Source organism: Cygnus atratus, chromosome 3 (genome assembly GCF_013377495.2).
Source record: "Cygnus atratus isolate AKBS03 ecotype Queensland, Australia chromosome 3, CAtr_DNAZoo_HiC_assembly, whole genome shotgun sequence".
NCBI lineage: Eukaryota > Metazoa > Chordata > Aves > Anseriformes > Anatidae > Cygnus > Cygnus atratus.
Genome location: NC_066364.1, coordinates 118,126,320 through 118,143,042, shown reverse-complemented (window position 1 = coordinate 118,143,042; position 16,723 = coordinate 118,126,320). Strand labels below are relative to the sequence as shown.

Genomic DNA, 16,723 nt, shown 5'->3' with positions numbered 1-16,723 from the left:
CTGGAGGAGGCACTAAAATCATGGTCTGGAGGTGGCGCAGCGGGGATGGATGCTAGATAATGATTGCTTTGGTTTGAACTGTTCGGGCATCTAAATGTATGTTTGTAGAACTTCCGTGGAAAGAAAGGCCCCGTAGGAACAGGAAGAGACCATTTCTAGATAGGAATTCAGGCGAGTGTTACTATGTGGTATAAATGGATACAGATGAACATTACATATAGCAGGTCCCTGAGCAGGTTAGATGTCTTTCCAAGGGTAAACATGCATGTTCCCTTTTTTCCTTTCCAGCTGGTGGATGAGCGGGAAGGTGTTCTGAATTCCTGAGAGATTGGGGCTACCTTTTACTTAATAATGGTGCATGAAAAGCTTATGGTAAAAGAATGATAATCTTGCTCTAAAGCATGTAATCCTGTAATTTAAAGAATACCTCACTGCTGCAAATGCAAAAAAGGGAGCACATTAATCCCACGCAGGCAACCTTACTTCTGGCACTTCCTGATTTTTTCATTGCTCGACTCTTCAACCTTCATGTTCTTCTGACATAGATTTTTTTTATTATTGTTAACGTGGATGTCATAAGATTATGAAACACGCGTAAGACCGATTACAAGAGTTTAGAACTTCCAGGTGAAAGATCAAACAATCAAGCCTCAATATTTTTGATATTGTGATTTGCAGTGAAAATGCCTAATAAAAAGTTCAGGCATAACGAAGGTTTCTCTACATTTAGGGTTGGATAAATAGGGTGGTGCTCCAATTCTGCATGGTGCTAAAAGGAAGGAATCAGACACTTCTGAAAAAAAAAGCCAATAAATAATAATTGATAGTCACATGTCACTGTATGAAACCTGGGCAGCTCTACAGGAAAAGTGACCTGTAGTAGTGGCTGGCAGTCATCATAACGTTGGCAGCTGCAGGGGAGGAGTTGTGTTACCAGTTCACACTGTGGCATGTGTTCAAGAATTTTTTTATGTATTTTTTTACAAAGGGACTTTTTTTTTAGTGTGTGGAATCTAATTTTCCACTAGTCCAGTGTGATGATGGGTTCATACTAGTTCTATATCCATAGTGCTGAATGACAAATATTTATGTCATGTTTAAAAATATTTGCTAACAGATGGGTAGATGCAAATAGGTGATTAGAATAAGGATGAAAAGCTTCTGGAGGAATCCTGATCCCACAGAGGATAATGCAAGAACTTGTGTTGATTTCACTAGGGCACAGGTTTTATCCAGAAAATACATAGTCTATTGGCGTTGGCATGACAACTCCAGTTTTATGATAAGATCTTGAAACTTGCAGAAGAAATTGCTTTTCTCTTTCATGTGCAATAGTTTAGTTAATGCAATGGCATCATTCTAAAAATAGAGGTGTGAAAGCATAGGTAATTCTGGCAGTATAACGAGATAAGAAATATTTAGAATGATGGCAGCAACTCCAAATATACAAGATGAACCAAAAGAGCCTCTTAATCAGAAGAGTAACAAAATTTCATATAAAAATAATCAAGGGAGTAAAATTCTAGATCAGCCTAGAGTGATTCTAGCATCGATTCGAGCAGGTTCTTGGAATGAAATTTTGATTTCTTTCTCAGGGTTGGATTTGCCAGCATAGCTTCTCTTTGATGCATTTCTTTATGAATCTAAATGGATAGGCAGGCTGCGTATTATTCATTAACAGCATTTTGAGCAATGTATGGCACCATATTGATATCTCTGCAGGGCTTGTGCTGGCTGAATAATTGAAGATGGATTTAAAATATTAAGAGTGGAATAGCCAGATAAATTTAAAAAAATCTTACAAGGTAACTGATGTTTTTGTTGCAAAGCACATTTTATAGCTTATTAAAACAGTCTCTGTCAGGACACAGTAGACAAGAACTAGTTGGATTTAATAAAAGTAAGAATAATTTATAGGGGTCTGATGGCGAAAATGTGTTGGTTCCAATTGCAATTCTGCCTCCAGTCCCAGAACTAGTATTTAAGGCTTGTGTTGAAACAATCATGGTATTGAAATGAATCGGGCTTTGCCATTATTTGAGTTATTCTAGGATATCACCACAAGTTTTATTTGCAAATGCTGACATACCATTTGTACCTGCATGCGCAATTATCAGCTGTAATTATGGTAACTGCACATGCATGCCCTCATCATTTGTCAGTTAACACTTGGTTGAGAAGAAAAGATTAAACGCGCACCTTTATTTCGGTTTTGAGGTAAACTCCAATCTAGACTAAAGGTGGTAACTCTGGTGGAGGAATAGTGGCTGGCTGAGAAGTGCAGGGAGCTGGAAAGTCACACAGCAAGGCTGTTGTGCAGACTCAGCAGTTACCTGTTGTGAGCAGGGAGAACAGAAGAGATGTAAAAGCAAGAAGAAGAAAAAAATGTGTGAGAATCATTTTTGAACAAAAATGCCATCCAGCTGATCTTTTTCAGCAAGAGGTGGAGCACAGCTGCTGGGTTTTGTGGAGTTTTGTGATTAGAGCTGGAACCTCTGCTTTTCCCTGCCTTGATGTCATGCCTTTGCCTGCTCTTCTGCCTAAGCAGTATTTGCTCTCTCTGCTTTCCTTCTGGAACTGCGCCCTGGCACCTGAAAATGCCAGCGTGTTCTCCCCTGCTGCCTTCCCCTGGAGCTAGTAGCGGAGCACCAAGGTCAGAGGAAGTCAAGGATGGCTAAAATTGCACACCCTCGCAGTTGCTGTCTGTGGAGTTCACCACCAGCACCTTTCTGAGAATGGGATGAAAGTGTGTGTAGGTATGGCATAAGATGAAAACTTCACGAATCAGATAATTCTAGGAACTTTTTAAGAGGGAAAAAAAAGTTCCTTTTGCCATTCATCAAGACCTGCATTCATAGATATTCTTGTGTCTGAAAAAGAAATGCTTCAAAGTGACTTCTTGCTGCCACTGTGTCCGAAGCTTGATCTGTAGACCACTCATCAAACAAACTGCTCTTCAAAACATCATCATTTAAAAAAGGCTGAGCTCCTCCAGTGCTGTGTGAACCAATCCCCCCATGAAAACCCCATTGTGTTTCAGCTTCAGTTAACTGTTAACAGTGCTTTTCTAACGTCTAGTGGGTTCATATATGTAGTTTCTATGCTTCTGTTTTCAACCCTTGGCTCGTGAAAATTATTAAGATAAAAGCTCACAGTCAGCTACGTGTTGTTTAGGCGATTTGGACTGAATTCAGCTCAACTCAGCAGAGGTGTGGAAGATGAAGAACTGAACACTTTATAATTACTGTGTCTGAAGATGCCAGATTGTAGAATCTCTACAGGTAATTGTGAGATTGCTATAAAGACATCACATTTGCCTGCAGAGATTTCCCAGTCTGCGACTTATATCCAGGGTGAAGAAGAGAGAGAAATATTTTCTTTCTACTGGTCGATGTCAGAGTTTAAAATGAATTTTGAATAAGTTGTTGAAAAAGAAGTTTTCAGGAGGACTAGATGACTATATTGGTAATGATTAAAGTATTGTTTGGTTCCGACATACTTTACACTCACAGTTTGTGTGGATCCCTATCTTCCTCAGGCTGCCTTGTAGATGCCTCACAATCTCCTTGGACTTAACGTGGCTGCAGCTGAGAACACTGCCTTTCCTCTGCATTCCTGGGAACAAATACTTCTCCTTGCCCCTCGCTTTGCTGCTTTTTGGGTCTCTTCTACAGCAAACTTTAACTTTCCCCCCTCCTCCTTGACATACACTCTGGTTGTAACCAAATGGCAGTGGTTTCTTTTCTACAAATGTTTATCTTCTTTCCTTTTTTTTTTTTTTTTTTTTTTTTTGCCTAGTTGTTGGTGTTGGGAAAGAAAGGACAGAAAACGTTTTAGTCTCCAGTCATCACCACACCACCCCCTTGACTGCTGCAGTCACCTGGAGGTTCTTTGGTACTAACCTTCTTTCCCCTTCAGTCAGTGTAATTCTTGTCTGTTTTATGATTCTCCCACTTGTTATGTCTTGTTGTGTGTTTTTAAATGTTAATTGGGCATTCTCTGAGGCACAGACTATGAATAGACTTGTATTGTGCGGGTGCTTAAAAAAACAAAAAATGCAAAAATACAAATCAGTGAGAGGAGATTAATTGTGGACTTTATAGCTTCTCACATTTGTGCTAATTCCAAACACTAAGCACACACACACAGAAAAAACAGAATAATATTAAAAAAACAGACAAGAATTTGGATTTGAAGGCAAAGCAAGTTTAGCTGAGTGGCAGCGACATATTTAGGCACGTAAGTTATGCAGGACAAAAAATATTTGGGTATATTTTAGATGTATTTTGGTGTAATATTGGGTGAGCAGTCACCTTCTACAAGATAAGCCTGTAATAGGGAATGTCAGAGCATTCAGAGACACCCTGACTTGCCAGGAGCCTTCCAGCCAGGCTCCCCTGTGGCTCCTCACAGCCTGAAAGCGGGGGTCCTGCCTTTTCCTTGTGTGTGTACAGCGTTTTGTGAGCACAGCTGGCACTTGGAGATCGCTGCCCAGCCTCTGGGGAAGAGGTGAAGTGCACGTCAGTCACATATGGCAGAAATTTCAGAGATTACAGTGACTTTACGGAATTTGCACCTCCTTGGGTAGTCGGTTCTGAGAGTTAAACCTGGGCAGTTGCAGAGGGGAGGAAGCAATCTGCATCCTCTGTGTGCAATTTAAATGATTTGAGGCAGCTCAAGCTACAAATTCAGTCCTTAAGATTGGACTTAGATACAGTGGAGTACTTAAGAACAGACAATTTACATCTATGCATTACGATACCTCTGGATTATAGGGAGAAAAAATATGCTGAAAAATTCGAAAGATGAAAAAATGTAAGCTGTTTTAAGACTCTTTTTGTGAGCAGCAAAGGAGGCTATGAAAGCCTCAGGTTATTGTGCTTTGAATAATTTTCTCAGTTCTGGTGCAAAGCGTTCATTTTACGAGATTTGTTTCTGCCAGTGCTAAGTGATCCAAAGACTTGAAAGGATGAGGGAAGATCTTTGGTGTCTTTTGCTGTGAAAAATCCTTAATGTGCTTTATATGGAGACCAAAGACCACTATTTATTTCCTTTTGTCTTTTGGAAGTGAAAGGATGTTTTGTCCCAAATTCTTGAAAAATCCATGAATAAAAGCCTTCCTTTTGTACTGCCTTTACAGTACAAACAAATGAAAACCAGCTTGTGTCCTTGCTAAGCAGATTATCAGGAGAGGTTGAAGAGGTTCTTTCTAGGGAACAGCTCATTCTCGTAATTTGTTGTAATACCAGCGGAGCCCTAGGATGGTGGAAATGAACACACACAGCCACATTTTCCCCTTGCCACACCCTTCAGTATCGGAGAAAGCAGTGTGTGTTTTGTTTACAAGGACTAAAGTAGAGAAGATCCTGGTTTTGCTGCAGCTTTTGCATGTTGGTGCTTCACTGGTAGGACACGCGCTGCCTTTCCTGGCTGCTGCATGCCTGCGCTCGGGTCCCCTTCTGCACCGCATCGCCCCCCTGCAACTCAGCAGTAATCAGTTCTGTACAGTGAGTGAGTGAATTAATCAATGAGAGAAAAACTCTTGTAAATACCAGAAGGAAGTCTTGGTCGTGTGGCTCTGCGCTAGGGTTTGACACCCTGTTAAAGCAAACAAAAAGGCAAAACCCAGCTGACAAAACCTGGAAAACATCCCTCTTAAACTGCTTGGTCTCTTCTTAAAAATTAACCAGTATAGTCAGCCGAATTCCATTTCAAAGGGAAATGAAAATTTTGACTGAAAACTGTGATACTGTGTTTCAAGACAGTGACATTAACTATTGCGCATCTCCGAGAAAATGACAATGAACAGGGAGACCAAGCTGTGGCTGCCTTAGCAAGTGCTTTGATGCAAGACAGAACACGGGCTCTGCATGCTGAGCCACTTGTACGCAGAGATAACTTCTCTGAAACTTTCTGGTGTTCTATGTAATTAATAATTGCAGTATTTGCCATCGACTGAATTGAGCTCATTGCATCAGAAAAATCGTCCTCCTCAAAGTGACAAGGCTGTATGCACCAAATGACGAGTTGCTATCGATGGTGTGGTTTCAGTGTCGTTACTCTTATCTGGTTTTGGTTTATGTTGTAAAAAGCCTGCTTTTCTGTCCTTTTTCTCAGACGTACCTCTGGTGGTGAGGAGGACAGAAACTTCCACAGGGCTTAGCTCGCGCACTGACTGTTATTTCCCGATGATCTACAACAATGGTTATTCGGTAACAGCTGGGCCGTGTCTTCCTCAGACAAAGCCACTGTGGGGCTGAAACCTCCCATTGCTGAAGCATAACCGTTGCCCTGGTAACGGTTAACTAGCACGTGTTTTATTGTTTCAGGCTGCTTTCCTAGGGTATTTGCAGGTGGTAGAAGATGCTTTCTTAAAGAGGGGTCATAACCTCATGAACTTTCAGATGTAGCAACAAATTGGGGGACAAAAACATTTTTTTTCTTTCAAATGGATTAAGTAAATCTTATTATATAGGCTTTACGAGACAGATGTAACTCACAGTTTGATTTTTAGCATTATATCCAGATGCTGATACAAGCATTTCTGCTGTCATTTTTTTTTCCCAAAATGTGAGTTAAGATCATATTATGATAAGAAGATTTCAAATAAACGCAGTGAGAACATGCAGGCAGTAAGATTACCATGACTTCTTTCATTTTGGGTTTATTTTTGCTAGTTTATAGGCTTGTAGGTATTTCTTTTGAATTTGATATTTCAGTGATTTATCCTAAAAATGCACTTTGAATGGACCAGAAATCTCAGGTTGGTTTGATAGATCTCAGGATGAATACAAATTATCTGAGAGCATGCTAATGATGACAATGATGAAAAAAATCACTTGCCTGGTACTTTAATTTGGAAAGTGAAAAAGTGCACTTAAGATGCACACGTACATGCGGTATGCATTTGTATATGTACCAGTCAGTAGGAAAGCAGAATTTTGCAAATAGGAATTACATCCTCATTTTTTCCTATACCAAAATTAAAAGTGCCTTTATGATGTACTTACTGCATTCACCCCCAAAAATGTTCTGTGGTACACAGAAATGTTTTGTGTTACAAAGTTGTTTGTTAAGAGGAGACAGTCACAGGACAAAAGAATGACAAGAAGTAACATGTGACATAGAATAAAAATGTGGTTAGATTCTAATCTATTCAGCAAAATCCATTCATAATCTAGTGGGATGAAGAGAGAGCTCCCTCTCCTGTCTGTTTCATAAAATTTATAGAAGTTATTTGCATGTTTACTTTGATTAAGGTGTAAATAAAAATAACATTTAAATGACATTCTGTGATGCTCCTAATAAAAGGCGTGTCATCACCTCTGAGTCATCTGAGTGAGCAGTGGTTAAACCCCGCTCTGTCCTTTCTGAGGCACCCTGGACTTTTTCGGTGGTGTTGGCAGCTTGAAGGCTGCTCTGAAGAAGGCACCGTGTGACAGCAGCAGGCCTGTTGTGTACAGGGTGCTCTACGGAGGCACGGAACTGTGCTTCCCAAGCTCCTACAGAGACGGCCCCGATTTTAATGAAATTAGCTCTCAACCCAGTGGGCAGGCTCCTGCCCTCAGGATCATGGTTAATAATTATTTTTTTACTTTATTTTTTGGTATCTGGAGAACAAGGAAAGCATTCAGGCCTTCATTCATGGAATTTATTTAATATCACAGTTTGCAGATAAAGTTTTGTCAAAGGTGCCGAAGTGGAAGGTGTTCCTGGGCTGGCCCATCTGCTGCCTTTGTTGGGAAGCACATACCTCCCTGGTAGCCTGGATACGTAGCTGTGCCCCAGACAGATGTGGAGGTAGGGAGGACAGAGTTTCTGCTGCTCGCAGCTGAGCACTTCTTTTTCTTTTTGCAACTGATACTTAGCAGTGAAGAATTAGAGGCTACTTGGTCACGTAATCAGAAGAAAGTGAATAAATTGTTGCTATCTAGCTGAAAACAGCACATCCTTTACTGAAGTGCAAGTGTGGATGGGACTCTGTTTTCCAATACTGGTGGTGTCTGTGGCTCTTGATTAAAATGCTGATTTTTCATTTTGTGACAGATGTGTTCTGAAAAATTTGGGCATTCATGTATAAAGTAGTCAGTGGTACTCAGCTGCTAGCTTTTGGTTTATTTGTGGACTTAATCCAGCTTCCCTCCTGTGTCTGTCCATGAAAAGTCTTTCCTTGTTCTCTCCCTGTTCCATATCACCTCTTGGCTACAGATAGGAGCTTGCATTTAGGTTGCTCAGTCTTTTGGTGGACACCTCGTGACAGTGAGAATCACTTGTCACTAGTTTGTGTATATGTCCATGGGACTAAACTCAGAGGTGAATGTGGTGAGTAACCACAGAATCTCGGACAGTGTCATAATTTGTTCCACATTCTCCTGCAAAATGGAAAAAAAAAAAAAAAAGCTCCTGGCAGACAGAGGAGGGGAATTCCCCTCTTTTGGCAGGCGTCTCCCTGCCCTGCCCCCTAGCGCTATGGCAAAGTCCCCCTTGGGACCTGCCTTGGGACAGGGAAAAGGGCTCCTGGGCCAGGGCTCCTTATGCCACGAGATCAGAGAGCAGCTGGGCGCAGCCCGAGGGAGATCCCCCACCAGCTCCTGGAGGGCTGCTGCTGGGGGCTCTGTGCCCAGCGGTGCTGAGCCCGGGGCCAGAAGGAAAATTGCCTGTTCGCTGAGCCAGCTGTGTAGGTCCTTGGGTTTGCGCTGAATAAGGGAATGGGAATCACAGCTTCTGCTAGGATACAGCGTATATGCCCTGTAGTGATGAGTGAGAAAACAGCTCTTTTTCTTGTCCATTTCACAAATATATTGTGTAAGGACTTATTTCATCTGGGCTCATGGCTGAATTACATGAAAACTGGCAAAATGAATTTTTGGATATGTAACACTTCCTCTTGTGATTTCTACATGATCTGTTAGATGTTTGAATTGGGGAAGGGAATCTGATCCAAGTGAGATCAGGTAGGGCAACAAGCAACAGGTTGTAGGCTCAGCCTATTCCCCTCTCCCTTTTTTAGGAGGGGGTTGCTTAAATAAATTAGCACTTGAATAAATTAACTACATTTCAGGCCAGAATTTTTCCCTGGGAGTGGAGAATGAAAGAGGTATCCTCTCTGCTCATTGCCTTACTCAAAGCAAGTTTTTAATGTCAATACCGGGTAAAAACACTCTGACACACAGACTGCCTCCCACAACATGCCTGGAGCTATATGCTTCAGGAACATAACACTGGTTTTAGCTTAACCTTAAGATCAATGTGATATTAATTAGTAAGTAATTACAGTGAGAGAATTTTTGACCACACAGTTGTTTTTTCATGCTGCAGGTTTGCTGTCAGCATAGTAACCAAAATTACTGATGTCTGTGTAGTCGCACTTCTCGGCGTGCCCGCCACTGTTTCACTGTAAACCAGGATCAGTTCCTCCTCCTTGCCCGTGTGGTACCAAACTAGTCTTTCATAAAACAGTTTAGAATCCAGACATAGCAATGAATCCACATTGAATTAACTATATTCTCTAAACCTGAAAACTCAATGCACTCATTTCATTTTTCACAGTCTTGAACAAGAAACGAATGAGGCAATGACAGAGGCGCGAGTGTTGGCAAAGCAAAGGTTGCCTTTTGCTGTACAGTTACTTTGTCATTAATTCTAACTGTCGAAAAGCAGCTGCTAACTGTTGGTACCAGTTTATGACTAAAACAATGTTCTTGTTTAACAAATTAATTGGCATTATTTTGGGAAGGATAAAGAATAATTACAGTGCTGTAGCGGTGATTAATAGCAGTGCCTGTCATGTATTCACTGTAACACTACATTTACCAGCAAGCCCCCCCTGGCCCCAACATTAAAAGTCCAGACTTACCAGCAAACATGGGTACGAGCTGTTAACCTTGTGTTTGTATTTCTCCAGACTTCGGGATTGCTTTCAGGTCTGCTCGCTAACATTTGTAGTCACTTCAGATACTTCTGTGCCGGGATAAATACTGACTGACATGAGCTTGGAAATGACTTAAAAAGAAGCCTGGTAAATGCTGCTTTGTGCTCAGAGCTTTCTGCCTTTGCTCATGTTATACCACAGTGACTTCGCTAGAGCGATCCTCAGACCGGGGCAGTAATCTAAGAGAAGAACTTTTCACTGACTGCAAAAGGAGGACAATGAAAAGGAAGGAGAAGAAGAAGGAGAAGAAGAAGACTTTTCCCTTTGCTCTCTGGTCCCCTCTGAGGTCCCCAAAGCGCAGCGCTGACCCTAGCACGAGTCAGGCCTGCCGTGCTGCCGGCTGCTCCTAGGATGGCAGCTTCCCAGTTGCTTCTTAAATAGAAAAGCATGCATCTGCTCCTCAAGAGTTTCGGAAGCATCAGAAAGATAGCAGAGAATTACATGCAAAACACAAGTTTTCTATAGGAAACAGCCTGGCAGTCCACACTTTGTTATTCACTTGATAAGCAGAGTCTTTTTGACAGTCCTAACCTTCTAAACTATAGGTCCTGCTGAGCCCAGCATGAGTCAAACGCTGGGTACCATCTGTCAGAGCTTTGGTGTTTTTTTTTTCTGCTCTCCTCTTTTACTACAATCTGCTGAGAGCAGTGTGGAATAGAAGTTGCTTTTCTACACTTAAATTAGAAAGTAGAGAAATTGAATAAGGAGCATTAAAGAAATCCTGCTGTTCCCAAATAACTCTGTAGATGCTGGGCAGGAGAACAAATTATTCTGTGCTCTCTAAGATTTTAAAAACAGGTATATAACATGTCTCAAGAAGTGGGAAAGAATCTGAAACCCAAAGCTGAAAAGATGATGCTGAAAAATGAAGTTACATGAATGGTGGTGTTAGCACAAGTCCTGAAGTGATGCACAGTTCAGGGGTTTCAGCTGTTTCCCTGAAGAAACACTCTTAAAGGATATTCCAAATTTCCCGCTGATGGACATTTAATAAGAGGAGCTGGCTGAGAAGAAATGGCCCCCTGCTGCATTGTAAAAGAATTACCTAAGGGACATTTTTATGTCTCATTAGTTTATATTCAGCCCTAAATTGCCACCTGTTCTGAATTTGGTCAAAGTTTGAAGACACAAATGAACGTTTCTTTAACATGTTGCTAATGATTCATCGAAACAGGGGTTTTGCAGGGTATTACAGTCACATATGCACACGTGGAAATAGGAATGTAGCAAAAGAAATGTCCTGGCTTGGCAGCGCTGAGGGCCAGGTAAGAAGCTGCTTCTGCAAGCGTGATTGCCACGTCTGCATGGTGTGGCCAGGTATTTACACCTCGTAGCTGCACAAATCGCTATTTTAGAGTCAATTCCCAAGAACCACAGTGGCTGCTTATACCTGGGAGAAAGGAGTGCAAGGCTGTTTCATGCCATCAGTGTTTGGGCTGGCTGCCTGCTGGCCCGTGTCTTTTAGAGCAGCCGTGGGACTAAGGCCACTCTATATGGGACAGAAACTCTTAAATGTCTTAGACAATGTGCCTAGATTTCCTCTTACAACATTATGTTGTTCTACCTCTACTGACTAGCATCGCGGTGTTTCAGTCTGTGTTTATTTAGCAGAAGAGATATGCAGCTCACCTTAGCACAGACTGAAAAAGCTCTAATAGAATTTTATTGTCCCCTTACTGTTTCTTTAGTCACAACAATTCTGTATTGTTGTTTTAAAAGGTCAGCAGTGTGATTTTAATGTGCGTTTGATTCTGGCCTCATTGCAGTTTTCTATTCATGCAATTTTGCTTATTACATTGGCAAGCGTGCTGGCTGGTGGATCAGAAAGGTTCAGCACTCAGGAGTTCAGTTTGTCTCGTCTTGTGATAAAAGCCCTGAAAAGACAGCGTTCGGGCCGCAGTGGGTAGCCTACAAAACAATGCTGCGGCACGGGTCAGGAGCTTGCCTAAAGGAGCGACTGTAAGGGCACGTGCGTGGGTGCTGTCGTCTTTGGGTGCCAGCCATTCCCTGTGGTTTGACCAGCACGTGGGGATGTCATGACTTGCCTAGGAGGCTGTCTCGGTTATATGCCAGGTACATGTTTTACAGGTTCCCTCCCACAGTTATGATCTACCTTGCATGTATTGGTTGTGGTGGTACCGAGGGCAAACCAGGGCTGAATGCCTCTGTCCTTGGCGCTGGGTGGCACTGAACAGAAGAGAGCCCTCTCCTGTGCGGCTTCACTCTAAGCTCACAGGGCACACAGAAAGTGGGAGAGGAAAGGAATGAGAGAGAACAGGGTACAGACAGAGAACAACATGTTACCAAAATGTCCGGCCAAAGCTGATGTGTTCAGCTATATGTGCTGTTGTTATATGACTGTAATGGGGATTTTTCACAAGTGATACAGTGTAAAGCATGTGTTTTCCCATTGTGTTACGCTGCTGTGTTAGCACAGCAATACTGGGATTATAGCATGATTATATGGCTACTTTTTCTCCTCAGTCGCTTGCCGAGCAACATTTACATTTATATATTTCGTTTTGCCCTGAACATCTTCCATTAAATGTACTATTGGCTGGATTTAATGCCTGATCACAGGAGTGCTTTAGGCCATATCTCTTCCAGAAAGAGCCTTACAGGTTGTTTAACTGTGTAAGAGTATAACACCTTACAAGATCCACCCTTAGGGATGTGTTGTGTGAGGGGAAAGAAACATCTCCAGGTAGGTAGCTATTTCAGAGATGGGGAGCAAAAGCGATTGCTTTTCCCCCCGCCGCACGCACCGCAGCTGCAATAAGCTGGAGCACCTGTTCCTTGCATGCTCCTGCTGGTTTATGCTGTTTGTAGCTGCTGCCAGTGGGGTCCCAGGGGAGATCCGGGAGCTTGGTAATGGAACAAGAAAGGCTGGGAGTGCATAAGACGTGCGCTTTCACAGCAGTTCGCGCTCTCATCTCAAAATGACCACAGTTATGGGGTCAAATCACATTCGTTTGATGTAATTAATAAAACCACATGAGAATTAGTTGCACTTCAGCGTACCAGGCTGCATTTGTGAGAAAGGAGCTTTTCTAGTTAAGCTACTATGCTATGTGAGTATCACATTATTCAACTTGTAAACATTTGTGTTAGTATTCTGAGGCATTTAAAGCAGTACAGCAGTCAGTCAGGGCTATCTAATATTTTGTGGATATTTGTAGTAGGTGGCATTTGCTTTAATAAACTAACGTTCAAGTTCCATCAGGATTACTAGAAGGCATGTATGAAGTGCTGTTTGTTTTCCTATCTTGGTAGCCCAAGGAAACTTTGGTTTAAAATTGTTATGTAAAACTGTGGCTTGTGTTGGTAAAAAGGATGTCATGCAAAACAGAGAATATCTTTATTTTGTGTTGTATCTCAGCTGATACAAATCATATTGCATCTGACATTATGTCTGAACTAATTAAAAATTGATGAGAAGATGTGATTTTAAGAAGAGCTTGTTCTATCTTTTGTTATGTGAGAAAACTTTCTATACTGCTACTGCTCTGACATCTCACAAACTTACTGGCTTGAATTTGGTTTTGGTTTAATAGAGTGAGTCAGCCTACAAACATAAGGCTTGAGCACATGCTTTCTAATGAAAATCTAGACTATTTGAAGATTATGTGATTGTAGCAAAATAAAGCAAACAGCAGCATTAAAGTGGTACTACTTAGAGATATTAGGATGATTATGTTGAAGCACCCCATCTATATGCTGTTGATGTCATAAAATGTAATCAAATGATCACAATTAGAAGTGAGTTATATGAAATTGAGCCATTAATAATAGCTAACCAGAGCTGAATTGTATCTAGGGTACGGGAATAGCCTTATAGACCCTCACACTAATGGACTCTTTCTTCGACAGTGGATGGTTCTTAAATTGCCTTGCCATTTGAGGTAACCTAAAAAAAAATCTTTCTTTCTTTCTTTCTAGGCCTGACAATGTATGATCTTCATGCTAGCCAGAAACCCATGGATCACCACATGGGTGTTTTCACAATCACAGCAACAAAAGAGCAAAGGTAATTTTGTTTTTTACATTCTCCTCTACCCTGGGGTGCAGAAGGCAGCGAAGCATGCCTGTAATCTTGCTGTGGAGGGGAGCGTTAGTGGGGAGCTCTCATGCCCTGTTAGCCCCTAGGCTGTCAGTGCAGAATCCCATCATTTCTCAGGGGTCATGGGCTAAGGAAGGTCCACACAGTAGTCACTGTCTGCATTGTGTCCTTGAAGGACAGTGCAGTTTGTCGCACAGACTCCCAAAGGTGCCAGTGTATAGTTTTGCATCAATCTTTTTTTCCACCTTCAGAAAGAAGGGTGGTGTAGGTGACGTCTGTGGAAAAAAAGTGGATCAGGGCAGCTTCCAGGTACATGAGTTGTAGTAGAACGGGGCTGGAATGCACCAGGATTTTTGCAGAAATGCTTATAATCCCTGAGGAGCTGCTAAAGGGTAGGATGTCAGTTCATGTCCCTTTGTGTTCTTCATGTGTCTTCTGAGGATGTCAGCTGACTTCATGTGATACTGCTTTAACATCAGTTTGAATTATTCTGCTGTCTCCTTCCACATGTTAGACAGACCCATTTAGTAATTATTATTTAGTACTATTAGTTTTGTGTTGTGGAAGTCTCTTAGGCTTCTCTTTAAATTTTAAATACTCTAGGAAAAGAAAAACTCACCTAAGTCATGTCCCATAGCCATTATTTTTAGTGGCATAACTACGATTGATTGAGCCTTGAGGCCTCGTGCTATATATATCAAGTCATGCTTTTAGAAGACACAAAGTGAAAATATATATTTTTGGGGAAAGTACACTATCATGTCTTTCTCTTGTTAGAGCTAAAACCACAGCTCAAAGTTTACTTGGAAACAGATTGAGTCTTTTTTTTTTTTTAATATTAAAACAAATTAAAAATAAACCCTTTTAGATTGCAGTCTATGTAAATCGTAACAAATATTTCTGAAGTGCACTAGAAAAGAAGAGTTTATCTTCATTTGTGAAATCATTTAGTGAGTAGCCAACAGAACCTTAAAATTTGCTGTCAGAGGAAAATCTGTTTTCATGGCATTCATAAAGCTCACAAAATAGGTATTTGCCATGTAGTCTTTCTGTGTTATATGTATCACAGCATGTATATAGTTCAGCATGCTTAATGGGATTATGTGCTTTCTCTACATTATTCATGCCAGATGACATAAGATTGCTGTTAGAGGTATGGCGTAATTAAATTTACATATGAATTTACTCTGATATTTGGCTTGCAGTCTTATGCAAATGACTAGCATTCCAATTTGGCACAAGTATAATTACTGACCTTTCAAATGTTCATTTGGCCCCAAGTGTCCAGTGGGATCAATATAGACATCGCTGTCTATATTTTATAGCACTAAATAATGCTTTGGTTTAGTTTGAATTCCTCAGACCTCTGCCTTCCCACAGATGCTGGCATATATTTTTCACAGTGCATCAGGAGCTACTGATTCCTCATACACTTTTACGTTTCTTCATTTTTTGTTCCATGAGTTGCATAGTCCTCTTTGGAAAAAGTCTGTCTTTTACGCCAAGATATCCGTAGTTAAATAACGGTGAGATAATTTTCTTTGCATGTGACTTTTAATTTTGTAATCTCTCTGGAAGGGTCTAAAAAATAGAATTGTTTTTGAGAAGAGAGTTCTTCAGGTGGTCTCCTTCCAACAGCCTCCAACTCTCCTCAATATTTTTCCAAGAATAAACTGAAAATAGGAGCCCATTCTACCTCACTGGTAAATAAGAGCCAGTTTCTGGACCACAGTCATTCAACAAACAGTTCCAAGTGACATATTTGGCATTTATCCACTCCCGGAATTTTATGAATAGGATGGAAAGAAAAATTCAACAATTTGAAAAAAATATCAGTCATGTCATCTAAAGGTAGTCACAAAATGAGATGAGTGGAGGTTTCATAAATCTGTTTTGTATGACTTTCCCTGTAGTCCAACTAATGTCATGTTGAATGGGGTGAATTAGAGAAAACAGACCATATCTTCTAACTGATTCTGTAAAGCCCCCTTTCATACCCAGTATTTTGACCTGATATTGTTACCTAAGTTTCCAAATTTCAATTTGTCCAAATGTCAGTCCAAATGCCAATTGTATGTTTTCAATTCCAAATTTGCATTTTGAGTTGAATGGTCAGTATTTGACAGAAAGGGATGATTTTCCCAGTAACATAAGGACTAGCTTATAAAGTAGCTATTGTTATAAACTGCTGTTTTCAGCAGACAGAAACGCCAAGCATAAGGGTATGACAGCACATGTACTTCAGAAAGATCAAAGAGAATCTGTCTCCTCTCAGATGAGCACATATCTGGCAAGGATGCTGATTTCTGTAGCTGACCTTCCACAAACACTAATGCATTCTATGGGGCAGACTGGCTAATATAAATTGTCCTAGTTCTGTAACAACAGCTGTGACAGTACAGATCACCTGAACATCCGCATCAGCATACCCAGTTTTTGTGTAATGTACTGATTTCTTACAATTCTCTTAACTTAAATAAAGCAGTATGCTTTCAGCAGGCACTGTTTAATAAAAGCCCAGTCATTAAGAACAAGGTTGATAGGAGAAAATGTGGAGAGAGAGAGAAAGACAAAGCGTATGCCCTATTCAGCAGTTGACTAACACATTAGATTAGAAATAGTAGGAAGGTGCTCTTACCTGTCTTCTATAAACTCACTGTTTTTCTTGGTATTAATAGAGCTAAATCCTTTCAAATATTTTTTCGTTGTTATTGTTTCAAGAATCTCTGATG

The 16,723-nt window shown here is 40.9% G+C and overlaps 1 protein-coding gene across 2 annotated transcripts in view; it reads left to right on the top strand.

The window, feature by feature from the left end:
• Positions 1-16,723, top strand: part of CCDC85A (coiled-coil domain containing 85A) — a 182,408-nt gene that overhangs the window by 27,623 nt on the left and 138,062 nt on the right. For both annotated transcript variants that reach the window (XM_035565443.2, XM_050709441.1), the window contains one exon: positions 13,871-13,958. In XM_035565443.2, the coding sequence (XP_035421336.1) occupies positions 13,879-13,958 (80 nt within the window). In that variant the 5' untranslated portion in view covers positions 13,871-13,878. The remainder of the gene's footprint in view (positions 1-13,870; positions 13,959-16,723) is intronic.